The sequence below is a fragment of the Aquarana catesbeiana genome, linkage group LG13, assembly GCF_042186555.1.
Source record: "Aquarana catesbeiana isolate 2022-GZ linkage group LG13, ASM4218655v1, whole genome shotgun sequence".
Classification (NCBI taxonomy): Eukaryota; Metazoa; Chordata; class Amphibia; order Anura; family Ranidae; genus Aquarana; species Aquarana catesbeiana.
This window is the reverse complement of record NC_133336.1, coordinates 75,917,397-75,934,910: the sequence shown is the minus strand read 5'-3', so window position 1 is coordinate 75,934,910 and position 17,514 is coordinate 75,917,397. Positions and strand designations below refer to the sequence as shown.

The 17,514-nt window shown below is 44.4% G+C and overlaps 1 protein-coding gene across 1 annotated transcript in view; it reads right to left on the bottom strand.

Moving 5' to 3' along the window:
- Positions 1 to 17,514, bottom strand: part of TYRO3 (TYRO3 protein tyrosine kinase) — a 334,891-nt gene that overhangs the window by 89,475 nt on the left and 227,902 nt on the right. The window contains exon 9 of the mRNA XM_073608643.1: positions 13,025 to 13,169. Within this exon, the coding sequence (XP_073464744.1) occupies positions 13,025 to 13,169 (145 nt within the window). The remainder of the gene's footprint in view (positions 1 to 13,024; positions 13,170 to 17,514) is intronic.

Below are 17,514 nucleotides of genomic sequence, written 5' to 3'. Positions count from 1 at the left end.
TGGGAACTTTGTTGAAATTATTCCTGAACCTTTGCGTCACTTACTACTGGACCCCAGCACTCTGTGTCCCTTTAAGCCAGAGCCAGTATTCAGCGCAATTAACTTTTCCTGTGGCGCAGAGCGCCTCGCTTTTTCTCAGCTGCGGGGGCCCACTGCTTTCAGAAAATGCCCCTGACCTGAGCTCACCATTGCGCATCCATTCCAGATGCTTGTGTGTGACATCACATACACCACATACAAGCACGTGGGCTGGATGCGAGAGGTGGATTAGCAGGATGAGTGTGCCAGGACAGGTAGATGTGTCTCATCTCTGCTTCCTTTCACCACTCTGCATATCACGCATATCACAGATGAGAAGATGGTACAGCGGTGGAGCAGATGAGCAGGAGGGTACAGTGGTGGGGACAATGAGCAGGAGGGGTTCAGAGGTGGGACAGATGAGCAGGAGGGTACAGCAATGGGGCAGATGTGCAGGGAGGTACAGTGGTGGAAGAGATGAGAAGGAAGTTTAGCGGTGGGACAGAAGAGCAGGGGGGTACAGTGTTGGGGCAGATGAGCAGGGGGGTTCAGTGTTGGGCCAGATGAGAAGGGGGCTACAGTGCTGGGAAAGATGAGCAGAGGGGGGGTTCAGTGTTGGGGCAGATGAGAAAGGAGGTACATTGGTGGGACAGATGAGCAGGGGGTTACAGCAGTGGGGCAGAAGAGCAGGGGGGTACAATGGTGGGGCAGATGTGCAGAGGAGTAAGGAGGTACATGGGTGGAACACCCGGTGGGGTAAAAGAACAGGTGGTACAGTGGTGGTGCAGATATGCAGGAGGTACAGTGGTGGGGCAGATGACAAAGGGGGTTACAGTGGTTGGGCAGATGAGCAGATAAGTTCAGTGTTAGGACAGATGAGAAGATGGTTCAGCGGTGGAGCAGATGTGCAGGGAGGTACAGTGGTAGGATAGATGAGAAAGGGGGAACATTGGTGGGGCAGATGAGCAGGGGGTTAAAGTGGTGGGACAGAAGAGCGGGGGGGGGTTACAGTGGTGGGACAGAAGAGCAGGGTGGTACAGCGGTGGGACAGAAGAGCAGGGGGGTACAGTGGTGGGGCAGAAGAGCAGGGGGGTACAGTGGTGGGGCAGAAGAGCAGGGGGGTACAGTCGTGGGGCAGATGAGCAGGGGGTACAGTGGTGGGACAGATTTGCAGGAGGGACAGTGATCTGAGGTGTGAAGGTGCATGAATTGGGTTTGATCTGAGGCGTGAGAGTGCAGGGTGTTAATTCCTCACTACTAAAGTAGTTTACAGCATTTACTTTTAGACCCCTGTCTCACTGAGCCGCCCGGGCGTCAGCGGTAAAGCGGTGCTATTTTTAGCGCCGCTTTACCGTCGTTTTAGTGGCGCTATTCGGCCGCTAGCGGGGTGGTTTTAACCCCCTGCTAGCGACCGAAAAGGGGTTAAATCCGCCCACAAAACGCCGCTGCAGTGGCGCTTTGCCAGCGGTATGGTGGCACTGACCCATTGTTTTCAATGGGAAGGGGCGGTGGAGGAGCGTTGAGGGAAGGGGCGGTGGAGGAGCGTTGTATTCAACGCTCCTCCACTGCTTTAAAGAAGCTTCTGGCAGGACTTTTTGTGACGCCCTGCCAGCGCAGCGCCCCAGTGTGAAAGCACTCGGGCTTTCACACTGGGTTTGCAGCTGAGGCTTTTTTCAGGCGCTATTTTTAGCGCTGTAGCGCCTGAAAAACGCCTCAGTGTGAAAGGGGTCTTATAAAAAAATCCTTTTCGTGATTGTGTTAAGTTGACATTTTTTTGTTATAAAATCAGCACGCTCAATTTGTTTGAAAATATTTTCTGGCACACTGTGCTCAAAAGGTTGCCTACCCCTGATCGAAAAGAACAAAATTGTTACAATGTTTTTCTTCATCTCCGCTAAACTATGTTGTAATAACACTTGGCAGGCTGCCTATTTTTTTTTTTTTGACAGCTGTCTGCAGTGAGAACTCTCTGCATTGAATCGTAAAAATGCTGTTTTAAAGAGGAGCTGCACCTTAAATAAAAAATATTAAAAGCCAGCAGCTACAAATACTGCAGCTGCTGACTTTTAATAAATGGACACTTACCTGTCCCAGGGTCCAGCGATGTCGGCAGCCAATGCCGATTGATCGCTTGTCTCTTGGCTGCCCCCACCGCCATTCTCGGTCAGGGAATCAGGAAGTGAAGCGTTGCGGCTTCACTGCCCGGTTCCCTACTGCGCATGCGCAAGTCGCGCTGCGCGTCTACACTGGTCCCCGTTGTGTTGTGGGAACTGCGTGTTTCCCACAACACAACTGGGGGGGGGGGCGGGTATTTGCGGCTAGCTATTCCCGGAAGTGGGTGCAGATACCTGTATTAAACAGGTATCTGCACCCCCCTGAAAGGTGCCAACTGAGGCACCGGAGGGGGGAAGGAATCCGATGAGCGGAAGTTCCACTTTAGGGTGGAACTTCGCTTTAAGATCGTGAGAGGGGTCGATTATTCTAACTTGTATGATTTATTTAGTTTTTTTAATGTATGTGTATATATATATATATATATAAAACATTCATATATTTTTGGATAACTAATTATTTGGTGATGTATTTGATCATAAAAAGAAATAGATTTTTGGTTTTGTATTTATGTTATATGTACTTATGATTTTTTTTAAGAGTTTTTATATATTGGGTTATTAATATTAACTTTTGTAGTAAATTGAAAAGTTTATATTTTTATGTAATTTATTGAGTGAGATTTGATGATTTTAACGTGTTTTTAATTTTATACTGCTATGGAACTTACGGTGTTGGATTTATTCATCTCTCACCCTAGATCTAATCAGCTAGTAATTAATGAATTAAATTGTTTTCACTTAATATTGAAGTTTTACTTTATTTCTTATTTATCTTGTTGATAAACATGCTTGTCAAGGTTGATGCTATTTATTGTAAGTGCGTTCTCTATGTGTGTTCTGTGATATGTTCTGGCCCTGGGGATCCATCCTGCATGGTATGGGCTGGAATATATTAGAACGACCATAGGCATTTTCCTTGATGAAGTCAATAAATGACGAAATGTGTAGGGGCAGAGCCTAATGCTGGGGGCTTCTCTCTGGTCTGTGTTGGATTATACCCATGAGAGTTTCTAGGATCTGAGCAGCCGGTGGCTTGCTTGCTTGGTGGCTTGCTGACTGATTGTCAGTTTCATCTGAATATTGGTTGCTACACTACAAGCCTGCTTTTGTATTGTGATATGCGAGTATATTACATCATGTTTTAATAAACTTTAATTGAACGTTCGCACACTATGAGAGTTTTCTTTGGAACCTATATATCCACCTGAGGGATTGAGGAGCCGGAAACGGAAAAAACAGTCTTTAAAGTGGAAGCCTTGGAGAATACCACTTTTTCTGGAAGCATACAAGCTGTGTCTGCCTAATCTGTTATTTTACTTTTTAAATTACCTTTGGTAAGTGTGTTTCTTGGGGATGGTGAAGGACACTTGGTTTTGGAAGTCCTTTGAAATTTAAAGTTACACATGTTGGCGGAAATTTTCTGATTATTCACCATTGTACTTCACACACTTGTTATATGTGCACAGTGTTTGATATATTTATATGTATATATTTATTTTATTATTTATTTTATTTCAGGTACTTATATAGCGCCGTCAGTTTACGCAGCGCTTTACATATACATTGTACATTCACATCAGTCCCTACCCTCAAGGAGCTTACAATCTAAGGTCCCTAACTCACATTCATACATACTAGGGACAATTTAGACAGGATCCAATTAACCTACCAGCATGTCTTTGGAGTGTAGGAGGAAACCGGAGTACCCGGAGGAAACCCACGCAGGCACAGGGAGAACATGCAAACTCCAAGCAGGTAGTGTCGTGGTTGGGATTCGAACCAGTGACCCTTCTTACTGCTAGGCGAGAGTGCTACCACTACACCACTGTGCCGCCCATAATATATATATAAACTATATTACTGAAAGTATTGGGACGTCTGCCTTTACACACACATGAACTATAATAGCATCCCAGTCTTAGTCCGTAGGGTTCAATATTGAGTTGGCCCATCCTCACAGCTATAACAGCTTCAACTCTTTTCGGAAAACTGTCCACAAGGTTAGTAGTGTTTATGGGAATGTTTGACCATTCTTCCAGAAGCGCATTTGTGAGGTCAGGCACTGATGTAGACGAGAAGGCCTGGCTCGCAGTCTCCGCACCAATTCATCCCAAAGGTGTTCTGCCGGGTTGAAGTCAGGACTCTGTGAAGGCCAGTCAAGTTCCTCCACCCTATACTTGCTCATCCATGTCTTTATGGACCTTGTTTGTGCACTGGTCCAAATCACTCAAAAAAGTTTTTCCATAGCCGGAAGAGTTTTTCATTTATTAGGTAACTATTTACATCTTTCATACACATGTTAGTTAGCATAGGTGTTAGCAGGTGGGAAGGGACAGTTTTAAGGGTAGTTAGGTGTAAGCTGGAATTCCACTTTTCCTTCTTTTTGCTCCCACTACATTCAGCCAGTGGAATGACCAGGTCATTTCTTGCCACCCACCACTGTACTATGGGGTTCATTTACTAAAGCTGGAGACTGGAAAATCAGGCTCACTTCTGCTTAGAAACCAATCAGCTACTAACCTCAGCTTGTTCAATTAAGCTTTGGAAATAAAACCTGGAAGCTAAATAGTTTCTATGCAGAAGCGAGTCTGATTTTGCACTCTCCAGCATTAGTAAATTAACCCCAAAGTGTCCATGAGGAAAAAGGAAAGGTAAGTATATGCTGCTAGGGGTGGGGAAATAAAGTAAACCTGTTGTTGACCCTGAATAAGCAAATTGTGGGGTTTACACATGGACATTCAAGCAAGGATAAGCAAAATGCTTCTGCAGGTCTTAAACTAGGCTAGCTGGGGAGATTAAATGCCCATTACAGCCCCTAAACAAATCACTGTTCATGACTGATGCATTATTTCAGGCTATGAAGCAAGCCAATATAGAATTATATCAGAACCCCTTTTGCTATTAAAGTTAAATTAAGCTATCAAATAAGCAATCAGAAAGAAATGTCAATTTTTAATTCACGCTGTGAAAAAAAAATAGATATCATCAAAATACCCAGACTGCTTAAAAGCCACTTTTGCAAGTTGTTATTTGTTAAGAAACCAGACCCTGGAAGACAGTCTACCAATCCATCAGTTTATCCTAAAACAGCATCTATAAGCTACCTGTAGATTACACCCACTGAAACCTAACTGGGGGAATGCTAAATATACAGGTTTCGTAGCTGTGATTTTAATTTTTTACTTGTCAAGAGCCTTTAAAGGGTAAGCATAGGAGCTTGGACCAATGTAAGTATGTATGTGCCATACCTGTGTGATCCCTGTGGAAGCTGTAATTGACTGTTGTAGGCACCACTACTATAGTGATCTCTATTAGCTTTGAGGCCCCGTGTCAAGCGGTTGCCCTGTGCATTGTGAACACATGAAGTTGCTCACTCAGCACAAGCACTATTGAGGGAAAACTTTGCATATACACAATTAATGCAAATGGTTCTGTGATTGGATGAGATAGAGATGTGGGACAGTGACATCACAATGTTATATATTGCCATACCTACACTTCGGTTTTGAGTTATCAGGTTCATCTTAAAGATTTTTTTTTCCCAAGTGATTTTCACATTTCTTTTTTTTTTTTTTTTAAAGGTAGGAAATGTAAATTAGCTTCTATAAATGACTCTGTTCAGCTGCTTAAAGTAGAAAAATGTCAAACTATAAAATCACATGTTGGCTACCCATACCAGTAAGACTGGGCTTTCTGTTTTCTAAGTACCCCCTAAAATATTTAGTACACGCCTGTTGATTCTGCCCGTAGAACCATGGGGTAGGCACTTCCTTTGATAGGATGACAACACTCTTTCTTTTGTTGTTAATAGCCACAACCAGCACAGCCTACAACCCCTTAGGTTGCCAGCACATTGCTCTATCTGCAGAAGCCTAGGAGGTGCGTGATTGGCCCCAAATTAATTCTGCAGCAGGACCACGACCCCACACTTACAGTCATTAAGAACTATCTTCAATGTAAACAAGAACAAGGGGTCCTGAAAGTGATGATTTGGCCCCCAGAAAGCTGTCCTACTGATGGCTGTTCAAAAAAATCTGTGGTTAGTTCTCCAAGATGTATGGAACAACCTACCTGCTGAGTTCCTTCAAAAACTATGTGTAAGTGGCTCTTCAAAAAAATCTGTGGTTAGTTCTCCAAGATGTATGGAACAACCTACCTGCCGAATTCCTTCAAAAACTGCATGGAAGTGTACATGGAAAAACTGATGATGTTTTGAAGGCAATGGGGGGGTCACACCAAATATTGATTTGATTTGGATTTCTCTTCCATTAATTTATCTTCTATTTTGCTAATTAATAAAAATAAACTATTTCTATTTCTGAAAGCATTCTTAATCTACAGCATTTCTTCACACCTGCCTAAAACTTTTGAACAGTAGTGTATGATCAACTTTTGATGTATTATTGTTATGGTTAAATGATTAAGGCAGATTGATAAGATTATTTATATCCACCCGATCTGTTTTAGATGTTTTTAGATAAACAAAGAAGACTACATTGCCTTTACCAATGGGGGCTGTTGCATATACAAGTGCTGTCTGACAGTATTCTAAATATACAGAACACTTCTTTATTATATATTCATAAATCTACACACATCCATTCACTGCTGACTCGTGAAGCTGTAAGCTTTTCAGTTTCTAAAGTACCGTAATCCAAACAGTATGAACAAGAGATAAGATGATGTGTTGTGGGGGCGACAAACTGACTGTGAAAGAATTTGAGAAAGGCGGAGATTTTCAAAAGAGCGTCAGGAGATGAGCATCAAGAAAGACGTCTGTGAGGGGTGCGCCTGGCTAAATGTGGCACACGCATCAACTGCCCACTCAAAATTTTAAATAATCACTATTAGGATATCATGAATAGAACTGGTAGGTGCGTACATGAGTGCAACTTTTATGTGCTTATACCAGTCACCAGCCGCATTGGGCACAAAAGAAATGAAAAGCCTTGCAGGCTGCTGGGGAGTTATTTTTGGAAAACTCATCAAGGCGCAGCTTATACAATCCCCTTAATTTAAATTAATGTTAGCTGTTCTGGGCGGACTACATAGCCAAAAAAAAAAGGACAATCAAAACTCATTTGTCTTAAGATTAAAAATAATGAGACCAATTGCCACAAACTGTGCTGTTTTCCATTTGTGCAAGTTATGCTTCCAAGGGATTACTTTGGGGAAAAATAACAAGTTAACCCTTGAAGTTTCAGGCAGATTCCATGTAACCACCCTTATGCATTTATAAAACCATTTGTGCAGAATTTATTTCATAGACACTTATCAGGGAAATACAGGCCTACCATTGTTGAGCTTTTAAAATTGGCTTCTTGGCTGTCATGCTAATCAACCGGCTTCAGTTGTTTCTGAACCACTGGCATGGACAATAGAGACACCAACCACATGCAACTAAAGTAGACCTGAGCTCAAACAGTTAAGATTTGCCATGTTATAGTGAACATCTAGAAATGTTAAATGTGCTCACCCAGTACCCCAAGAGATGTACCCTTTGTCTTTAAACTAGCTGTGAACATACAGTTGTATGGATACTTTCTAATACAGGTATACTTATGCGGCTTAGCTTCAGAAAGGATCTTTCTCACCCTTTTCACAACGTTAAAAAGCATTGTCATATGACCATGCATCTCTTCTTCCTCAGAGTGGGGGATGGGGTTAAAGGACACTGTGCAGACGCACAGTATACCGGTGTCCTGTCAGATTCGGCGACCCATCAGAATAGGTAACGGAAGTGACGTTGAGTCAGCTGCGCATGCTCGTTCCACCGATACCAGGTCTGCTAATCTGATAGGACACCTGCAGTCAGAAGAAGCCAGCGGACATCTTACTACACCCAGCTAAGTCTTGCATTTAAGAGTAATTTTAGCAATAAAGTGAGCGTATATAAATAAATAAAGTATATTGACATCTGTGATGCGGTTTTGATATTACATTTTGCAAGAAGGTAGACGTCAGCAGTAGGAACATGGCGGAGGTCATGTTGGTACACCCTGCACTGTTTAGCGCTAAACCTTTAGGCTTTCAAAATTAAACATGCAAATATACTATATTTATTTATATATGCTCACTTTATTGCTAAAATTACTCTTAAATTCAAGACGTAGCTGGTTGTATTAAGATGTCCGCTGCCGCCTTCTGACTGCAAGGTGTTCTGTCAGATTAGCAAACCTGGTAGCATCACTTCCATTACCTAATCAGATGGGTCGCCGATTCTGATGGAACACCTGCATTCAGAAAGACAACACAGATGACTAGTTCTTTGCAACCTGCTTGCCTTTTTTGGGCACCGCTTCCTTACTTCAAGTCTGCTTTGATTTCTGTTCCATTAAAATGTATGCTTGTCATGACTAGAGTCTTCAAGTTAAAAAGAGCACGTTGACACACTCAAGCAGAGGTGGGACAAAGGCCATACAGAGCCCAGGGCGAACATGCCAGACTGTGACCCCCCAAAGATGTATGAGCATTATGTGTTAGCAAAAATTCACCCCCCCCCCCAAAAAAAAGTTTGAGCACAAACCTGCATGCTTACCCCCCAGCATAAATTCCCCCCCTCCCAGCACAAATTTTTGCCCCCCCATCCCTCCTCGCAAATCCTCTCTCCCCCCCAAACCCCCATCACACATCTCCCCCTTCCCCTGAAAAAATATCACTCCTCCTAGCCCAAATCCTCTACTTCTCAAATTTCCCCTCCGAGTACACATCCTCTCCCTTCACTCCAAATTCCCCCTCTCAGCACAAATCCCCCCCCCAAATTCCCCCCCAGCACAAATACCCCCAATAATCCCTACTGGCACAAATCCCCCCCCCAAAAAAAAATCCCCTCCTAGCACAAATCCCCTCCCCCTTCTGCCATATCACCTCTTCTAGCACAAACACCCCAAATCCCCCCCTCCTAGCACAAATCCTCTTGCCCCATCCCCCTCCCAACACAAATCCCCCAATCACCTTTCCTAGCACCCCCTTCCCCAAATTTCCCCTGCTAGAACATTTCTTACCCCCTGCTGCCCCACAAATTCTCCCACCCAACTCCTTGTGGTGCCCCCCATTTCACATGATACTACAGTGCCCAGGGCAGCCGCCTCTCCTGCCCACATTTTCCCGGCCCTGCACCAAAGGCACTGGCCTTATTATAGGGGAATCAACAGCACACGGTCAAAAAAAATAAAACCCAACCACCAAGTCAATGTCAGCTGTTGGCACAAACATCGTCACCTAATATGTAGCTGGAGTGTCAGAAAACGTCAGAAGAATCTTTAACAAACATTGCATCCCTGTGTTCTTCATGTCCCAGAATACAATGAGACAGAAGCTTGTACATCCTAAAGACCCAACACCCAAACACAAGCAAAGTAATGTTGAGGAATGCAAAGACCTGTACATTGGGAAGACAAAACAATTTCTCCCCAAGTGAATGGACCAACATAGGAGGGCAAATTCTACAGGTCAAGACTCAGCAATATTCATACACCTTAAGAAGTAATTTAAATTTTTTTGAGAAAAACAATCCCCTCTGGTTGATCAATATACATTGTGAAGATTTTACCAAACTTTATTGCAGAATCCTACCCATTTCTGCTCTGAAGAAACAGCTGTTTGTTTGACCATGTCTTTTGAATACAGATTTTGAATAAGAAGGATGGGTTCATTATAAATCGGCTGATAAACTTTCAGTGTTCTAGGAAGAAAAGTGTCTGTATCCCTTTGGAACTAACCCATATCTCATCAAAAATAACAATTTTGATGCAGAAGATGTCTAAAATCTGACTTATATATTGCATTGAATTTTACAGAAAATCACAACACTGCAGATTAAAATTAAAAGGTAAATAAACATTTAAATAACATTTAATTACAATATGGCTTGTTTCACAATTGTATATGCTACATAAATTTATATTTGCTATAATTTTACCACAAAACCGGGGTTATCATTGAGGAAAAAGGAACTTCTCTCAAGAAGGGTAGGTAGCCGGCAACTCCAGTAATCCAGACAGAAAGTCTTTATTGCTACATACAGGTGTGGTATAAGAACAGTACAAAAGCTGAACTTCTCTCAAGGACAGTAAAGCACACAGTTTGGACAGAGAGGACAACTAGTTTGCAAACTGCATGAAAGAGGTTATTTACATGAAAATGGAAAGACCATCCCTGAACAGGCTGGGCTGGACTTTCTTCCGTGGAGCCTTGGGTCCTGTAATAAAGATCGGGAGCTGAAACTCCCAGTTACGGGTCACCCGATTGCTGTCATAAGCTTTGATTGGCTATCACAGTGATCAGTCACTGTGAAGACCGCCCCCGTGTTTTCTCTCCCTCTGAATGGAGGGGAGAGATACATTATTTTTCTCTCTGCAAGGAGAGAGAGAGATGCAAACAAAAACTGTGTGTAAAAAAAGAAAAGAAAAATGAAAGAAAAAATACCTATATCAAGGTTTGCTCTAGCTCAGTGCCAGGGTTAATGTTTGGGTCAAATAAAGGTAAAAGGTCAAGGTCAGGGTCAAATGTCATGGTCAGTATATTTTGGGCAGCATTTTTTAAATTAGTATCAGTGTCAGTTAGTGTGTTTTAGGTAGGATAAGAAAAAATAAAAAGCAAAATTCGCACTGTTGTTTATGGGCTGTACTATGGGTACAAACAACAACATACACATATGTGGTATCACTGCGATCGTCGGGAGCAGGAGAATTTATTTTGGGTTGTACTTTGGTGGTAGGTTATGGTAGTAGCAAGTAATATATAGCAAAATTCATTTTTTTTTTTTTTTTTACTATTTTGGGCCAGTTTTCGTTTGATAATAGTAATTAAAAAAACAGGCAATGTCCATTAGCATTTACCATCAAATGAAAGCCCAATTTGTCCTGAAAAAAAACAAGGTATAATCCACCTGGATGCACAATGTCAACACAAGTTGCAAAATTGTGCTTAAGCATGAACATTTGTTTTACCCTTAGATGGGAAGGGGTTAAACACCATCTGTCTTCCATACACATGCTGTTTTAACATCTCTATCCTGACCGATTGACGACAATTCAAATCTATATTTTCCCTTATTCTGGTACCGTTAGACATAATGAGCATTTAAGCCTAGCAGTATTGGAGGGAACCATATACAAGGGTATTTTTTGTTCCAGCCTTGTATTCAACTTAAAAGTGATTGTAAGGCAGAAGATTTGTTTTTTATGCTAATGCATTCTATGGATTAAGATAAAAAGCCTTTTGTCTGCAGCAGCCCCCCTAAGACTTACCTGAGCCCCCTCTTGATCCTGCGATGTTGTAGGAATGTCTTGGCTGCCTGGGACTCCCCTCCTCATTGGCTGATACAGCACCATGCCGCCTATGGCTCCCACTGCCATCAAAGAAAGTCAGCCAATGAGAAGAGAAAGGGGGTGGGGCCACAGCTTCATGACTTAATGGACACAGGGAGCTGTGACTCAGCTTGGGTGCCCCCATAGCAAGCTGCTTGCTGTGGTGACACTCAACAGGAAGGAGGGGCCAGGAGCACCGAAGAAGGACCCAGGAAGGAGGAGGATCTGGGCTGCTTCGAGAAAATCCACTGCACAGGGCAGGTAAGTATGACATGTTTGTTATTTTTACCTAAAAAGAAAACAGGAGCTTACAATCACTTTAAGTGAAAACCGAAAGTCAAAATCACCTGCAGATCCAGAGATGCAGGTATCTAAAATTATATTGGAACTCAGATTTTTTGTTGACCAAGGCCAACCATACACGGAGCAAATTTCTTTCCTGCAACCATGGGTTGCAGGAAAGAAATGCGCTTGATTCCCTTATCAACACAGACAGTGTTGATAAGGGAATCCCTCCTACCGGGCCATTGTCTTCTCCCAGCAGGGGAGCGGGGGAAGCTGCCCACGCTTGGAGAAGACCGTTATAATTGCTAGCGGCTATAACAGTCACTAGCCATATTCGCAAGAAAATACGTCGGGCTGGTTGTACCCTGCTGAACCTCCGGGGCTCGAACCGTGTATGGCCAGCCTAAGTGGGGTCGGTATTGCCCAGTATATTTTGCTGAACTACTAAACCCCTCCCACTCTCAGAACATAAATGCTAATAATTCTGAAATTCAAGATAAGAACTAGAAGGGCTCTTTGAGATAACACAAGAAGCATGCAAAGGATGAGGACAGATTTGAATTGTTAACATTTTGCTGAAATGTTTCTGTATAACATTAGCAACTATAATGATAAATTGAAATTATTAAGCAGCAAAAATGAAAAGGAATACCAGAATCTTGTTCATAGAATCCAAAAACCCAAGCCGATACCAAACCACAAGGTTGAAAAAATGTAAAGAAAAATAAATTCACCCTTTTATTTATCAACATTTAAACAGTTCACTCTCTGCAACTTCTACCCATCAACCATGATAAGTAATGCCCCGTACACACAATGGGACTTTCCGACAACAAAACCGTGGAATTTTGTTCGAAGGTTGTTGGCTCCAACTTGTCTTGCATACACACGGTCACACAAATGTTGGCCAAAAATTACGAACGCGGGAACGCGGTGACATACAACACGTACGATGAGCCGAGAAAAAGGAAGTTCAATAGCCAGTGCGGCCCCTTCTGCTTGATTTTGAGCATGTGTGAACCTTTGTGCATCGGACTTGTGTACACACAATCAGAAATTCCGACAAGGGAGTTTTGTTGGCGGAAAATTTGAGTACCTGCCTACCAACATTTGGTGGCGGAAAGTCCAACAACAAATATTCGATGGAGCATACACACGGTCAGACTTTCAGCCAACAAGCTCACATCCAACATTTGTTGTCGGAAAATCCAATCGTGTGTACGGGGCATAAGAGTCCAACTTTACCAGTGGTTCATGCAGGATATTACAGAGAAAATGAACAAATTCAGTACTCACCAGGTTCTTCTGTAGAAGCTACGAGAAGAAAGTCACTCCATGGTCCACATCCAGCAGAATTAGCCATGCATACACGCACGGTTAGGTCTTTCTGGGGATCCCAGACCGTCAAGTTGGCTTGGTTTCCCTGTACAAATTCTTCTCCCTGGTAATAAAGAGAGAAGTATTCAAAAATTGCATAGGCACAAACCACAGGTGGATGTAGTACATGCGGGTCAATGAAAACAAAATATGAATAGAGGACATTGAGAAAGACTCTGGAAAAAAGCGAATGGACTGGAGGGTCAATTATATGCTTCAGAGCCATGGAGTAGTAACATAGTAACATTGTAAGAAAGGGTTCAAAGAAAGACCAAACTCCTTAAAGTTTGACATGTTCTAATAATAAAGAAAAAGCAAAACTGCTATGAGACAACTTCCATTAAAAAACAATGTCTAAATTTCCCCCCCTAAAAGGCAAGCAGGCAGGCGTTTCGAGAACGCTATATCACTGCTCTTCTTCAGGGGTATATACCCCTGAAGAAGAGCAGAGATATAGCGTTCTCGAAATTCATTGGTATCTACATTTTGGAAACTATCTCAAATTTTGATCCACGTTTGGTGGGAATATTGTGTATCCAACATAAACTATGAATAGCCTTTGTATCTATGCTATTTATTGTTTTTATCTTGAATGTTTTTTTGTCAATAATAAAGCTTTTGTTACTTTTATAATACACGACACCATTTTGAGTGCTATATTTTTGCACATATCCCTGTTGCTGTTAAAGTCCCACTCATGAGGTTTCCTTTTCATTGCTTGTACATATTTGGGATGTTGGCAGCCACAAATTGCGGCAACAAAAAAAAAATCCTCTTCCAGCTGCCTACACCAGATTGCAGATGGAATCACAGGTGCATGTGAATAGCAGCAGCTGGTCAGCCTATAAAAAAATGATGACTGACTGTTGCCGCAGCTCGCATGTAGCTGCACATCATGAGTGGGACTGTGGTTTGGGACACTTGTCCTGTTGTGTGCATGCACCTCAGATTCCAGCCACAAGAACCTGCTGATTCTGCAATCCGAGTAAGTGGTTAAATGGCCATGTGAAGAAGACCTAACACAGTGTTTAGCTGCAGTGCTCATTAAACTGTACACAATCTTTGCTACATTTTAGTTATCTGCTGTTGCCAAGAGAAGAGAATTACAATGTATCTTTTTTTCACAAGACCCGCTTAGGCAGGGGTAGGCAACCATTTGAGCACAGTGTGCCGAAAAATGTTTTCAAAGAAATTGAGCATGCCGGTTTTCTAATAAAAAAATGTCAACTTTACACTCTCAATCATGAAAAGGATTTTTTATACAGTAAATGCTGTAATCTACTTGAGTAATAGTGACAAATTAACATCCTGCACTCTAACGCCTCAGATCAGCCCCAACTCCTGCACCTCCAGCCCTCAGATCAGCCCCAGTTCCTGCACCTCCAGCCCTCAGATCAGCCCCAGTTCCTGCACCTCCAGCCCTCAGATCAGCCCCAGTTCCTGCACATCCAGCCCATGATCAGCCCCAGTTCCTGCACCTCCAGCCCTCAGATCAACCCCAGTTACTGCACCTTCAAACCTCAGATCACTATACCCATTACCTGCAAATCGGTTTACCACCGTACCCCCCTGCACATCTGCCCCAGCGCTGTACCCTCCTCCTCATCTGCTCCACAGCTGTACCCTCTTCTCATCTATGATATGTGCGATATGCAGAGTGGTGCAAGGAAGCAGAGATGAGACACATACACCTGTCCTGGCATACTCATCCCCACTGATTCTCCTATCGCATCCAGCCCACGTGCTTGTATGTGATCTATGTGATGTTTTGTGATGTCACTTACAAGCATCTGGAATGGATGCGCAATGATGAGCTGAGGTCAGGGGCATTTTTTGAAAGCAGCGAGCCTGTGTGCAAGATCACAAGTCAAGCCCCCGAAACAAGAAAAAGTGCGGCACAGAGCACCACAGCAAAAGTTGGGTGTGATTTTCATTACGCTGAATACTGTCTGTGGCTTAAAGGGACACAGAATGCAGGGGTTCGGTAGTGAATGCAAGGGTTCAGGAATAAGCGACGCAAAGTTCAGGGGTCAGCTGTAAGTGATGCAGAGTTCAGAGATTGGGAGTAGGTGATGCAGAGGTTGGTATTAGTAGATGATGCAGAGCTGAGGAGTCAGTAGTAAGTCACACATACACACACATAAGCGCATCTACTGTGTGTGTATATATATATATATATAATTTAAACAAAGTTCCCAGAAGCTCAACAGTAATTCCACAAACTGTCACCTGATTGTGGTTTTAGAAGTGGCCAATCACAGTCCTCCTTTCTCCTGGAAACAGGAACCACCCCCCTAGCAGAACTGCACCCAGTCTCTTCCCCATCACATAAGAGCTGACGATCGCAGCTACGGCAAAGTGATAGAACCAAAAATATTTCATATCTTTTACAATGTGTGGGGGCACAGTGCCTCCACTTCAGTGCAGGTGTGGTGTGGGGAAATCTGAGATTGGAATGCATTAGTGCGGCAGAAGCTGCGTCTGACCAGGGCCGATCCCAGACGGGGTGAACGGGGTGCAGTGCACCCGGGCACCAGAGAGGCGGGGGCGCTGAAGCACCAGAGTGCTCCCTTCCCTCCTCCTCTTGTTTGTGTCTGGCGGCGGCTCTCCGCCGGTGTTCTAAGAAGAAAGGCGTCGATGTGATTGCTGCTCAAGCCCCTCCCTCCACCTGTCAGAGAAGGAGAGCAGCTGCCAGCCGGAGATGAGATTGGAGGCAAAGCGGCTGGTCTCTGTGGTGGTGAGAGACCAGCCACGCAGTGATGTTGCGCGCGGGGGGCGGTCAGTGCCTGACACAATCTCCTCTCTGTCTCCCACTCCTGCCTGCTTTGAACTTCTCTGCTCTCCACCCGGGCAGCGTGGCTGCACACTGTCCTCACCTCTCCAGCTGCCGCCCGGGTGTATTTATGTACCCTAATGGAGGAGGGGGGGTCTGTACTAATGGAGGGGGGGTCTGTACTAATGGAGGGGTCTGTACTAATGGGGGGGTCTGTACTAATGGAGGGGGGGTCTGTACTAATGGAGGGGGGGTCTGTACTAATGGAGGGGGGGTCTGTCCTGGGGGGTCTGTACTAATGGAAGGGGGGTATGTCCTGGGTGTCGGTACTAATGGAGGGGGGATCTGAACTAATGGAGGGGGGGTCTGTACTAATGGAGGGGGGGTCTGTACTAATGGAGGGATGGTTTGTCCTGTGGGGGTCTGTACTAATTGAGAGGGAGATCTGTACTAATGGAGGGGGGGTTTCCTGGGGGGGATCTGTACTGAGTAAGGTCTGTACTGAGGGAGGGATTTATACTTAGTGCGGGTTCTGCACTGACGGAGGGGGGTCTATACGTAGTGGAGGGGGGTCTGTACTGAGGGGCGACTATAGTTGGTGGAAGGGGGGTGACCCCAACCCTAGTAAAGCCAATGCAGCTGCAGGCTATTCTTTCCCCCCTCCCTCTCCTTTCCCCCTCCCTCTACTCCTCCCCCTCCACCTCGCCCTCGCCAGTGCTGCTGTACTAGTGAGCGGTGCTTGCCAGCACAGCTGCCCACTATGTTTCTTCCCCCGCCTTCATATCAACCAGGGAGGAAACAGAATAGAAAAAGGAGCAGAGAAGAGGATTGTGGGACATATAGTCCCGAGGACTGGCAGCCCCACTGTAACACGGAAACTGCAGCCCACGCAGCATGCTCAGCTGAATGGGAAAGAGAGAGAGAGAGACAGGAGCCCGGGAAAGCTTTCAGGGAAGTACACCCAGGACTCCAGAGGGAGAGGTCAGTGCTGAGAGAACACTATCTGAGATAGAACCCCGCTGCCCTGCGCCACCAGAGGGAAAACCACACAGCCTAGCGCCATCCCTGGCAGAGAAAGGAATGGAGTCATTGCCGGAATACAGATCTGGGTGCTACCCAGTGGAGTCACCATGGGCAATTCAGCGTGAGCAGACTCCTGATCAGAGGAACCGTTGCTGTATCGCTGGGTCAGGTGAGAGGACCGATCGGCCATTATCTACTAACATCCTATGGAACTGCAGTCTCTGACCATCTCTTGTAACATGTCTGAAGTCTCTGAGCATCTCCTGTACTATGTCTGAAGTCTCTGAGCATCTCCTGTACTATGTCTGCAGTTTCTGGGCATCTCCTGTACTATGTCTGCAGTCTCTGACCATCTCCTGTAGTATGTCTGCAGTGTCTGACCGTCTCTTGTATCATGTCTGCAGTCTCTGACCATCTCCTGTAGTATGTCTGCAGTCTCTGACCATCTCCTGTAGTATGTCTGCAGTCTCTGACCATCTCCTGTAGTATGTCTGCAGTCTCTGACCATCTCCTGTAGTATGTCTGCAGTCTCTGACCATCTCCTGTAGTGTGTCTGCAGTCTCTGACCATCTCCTGTAGTGTGTCTGCAGTCTCTGACCATCTCCTGTACTGT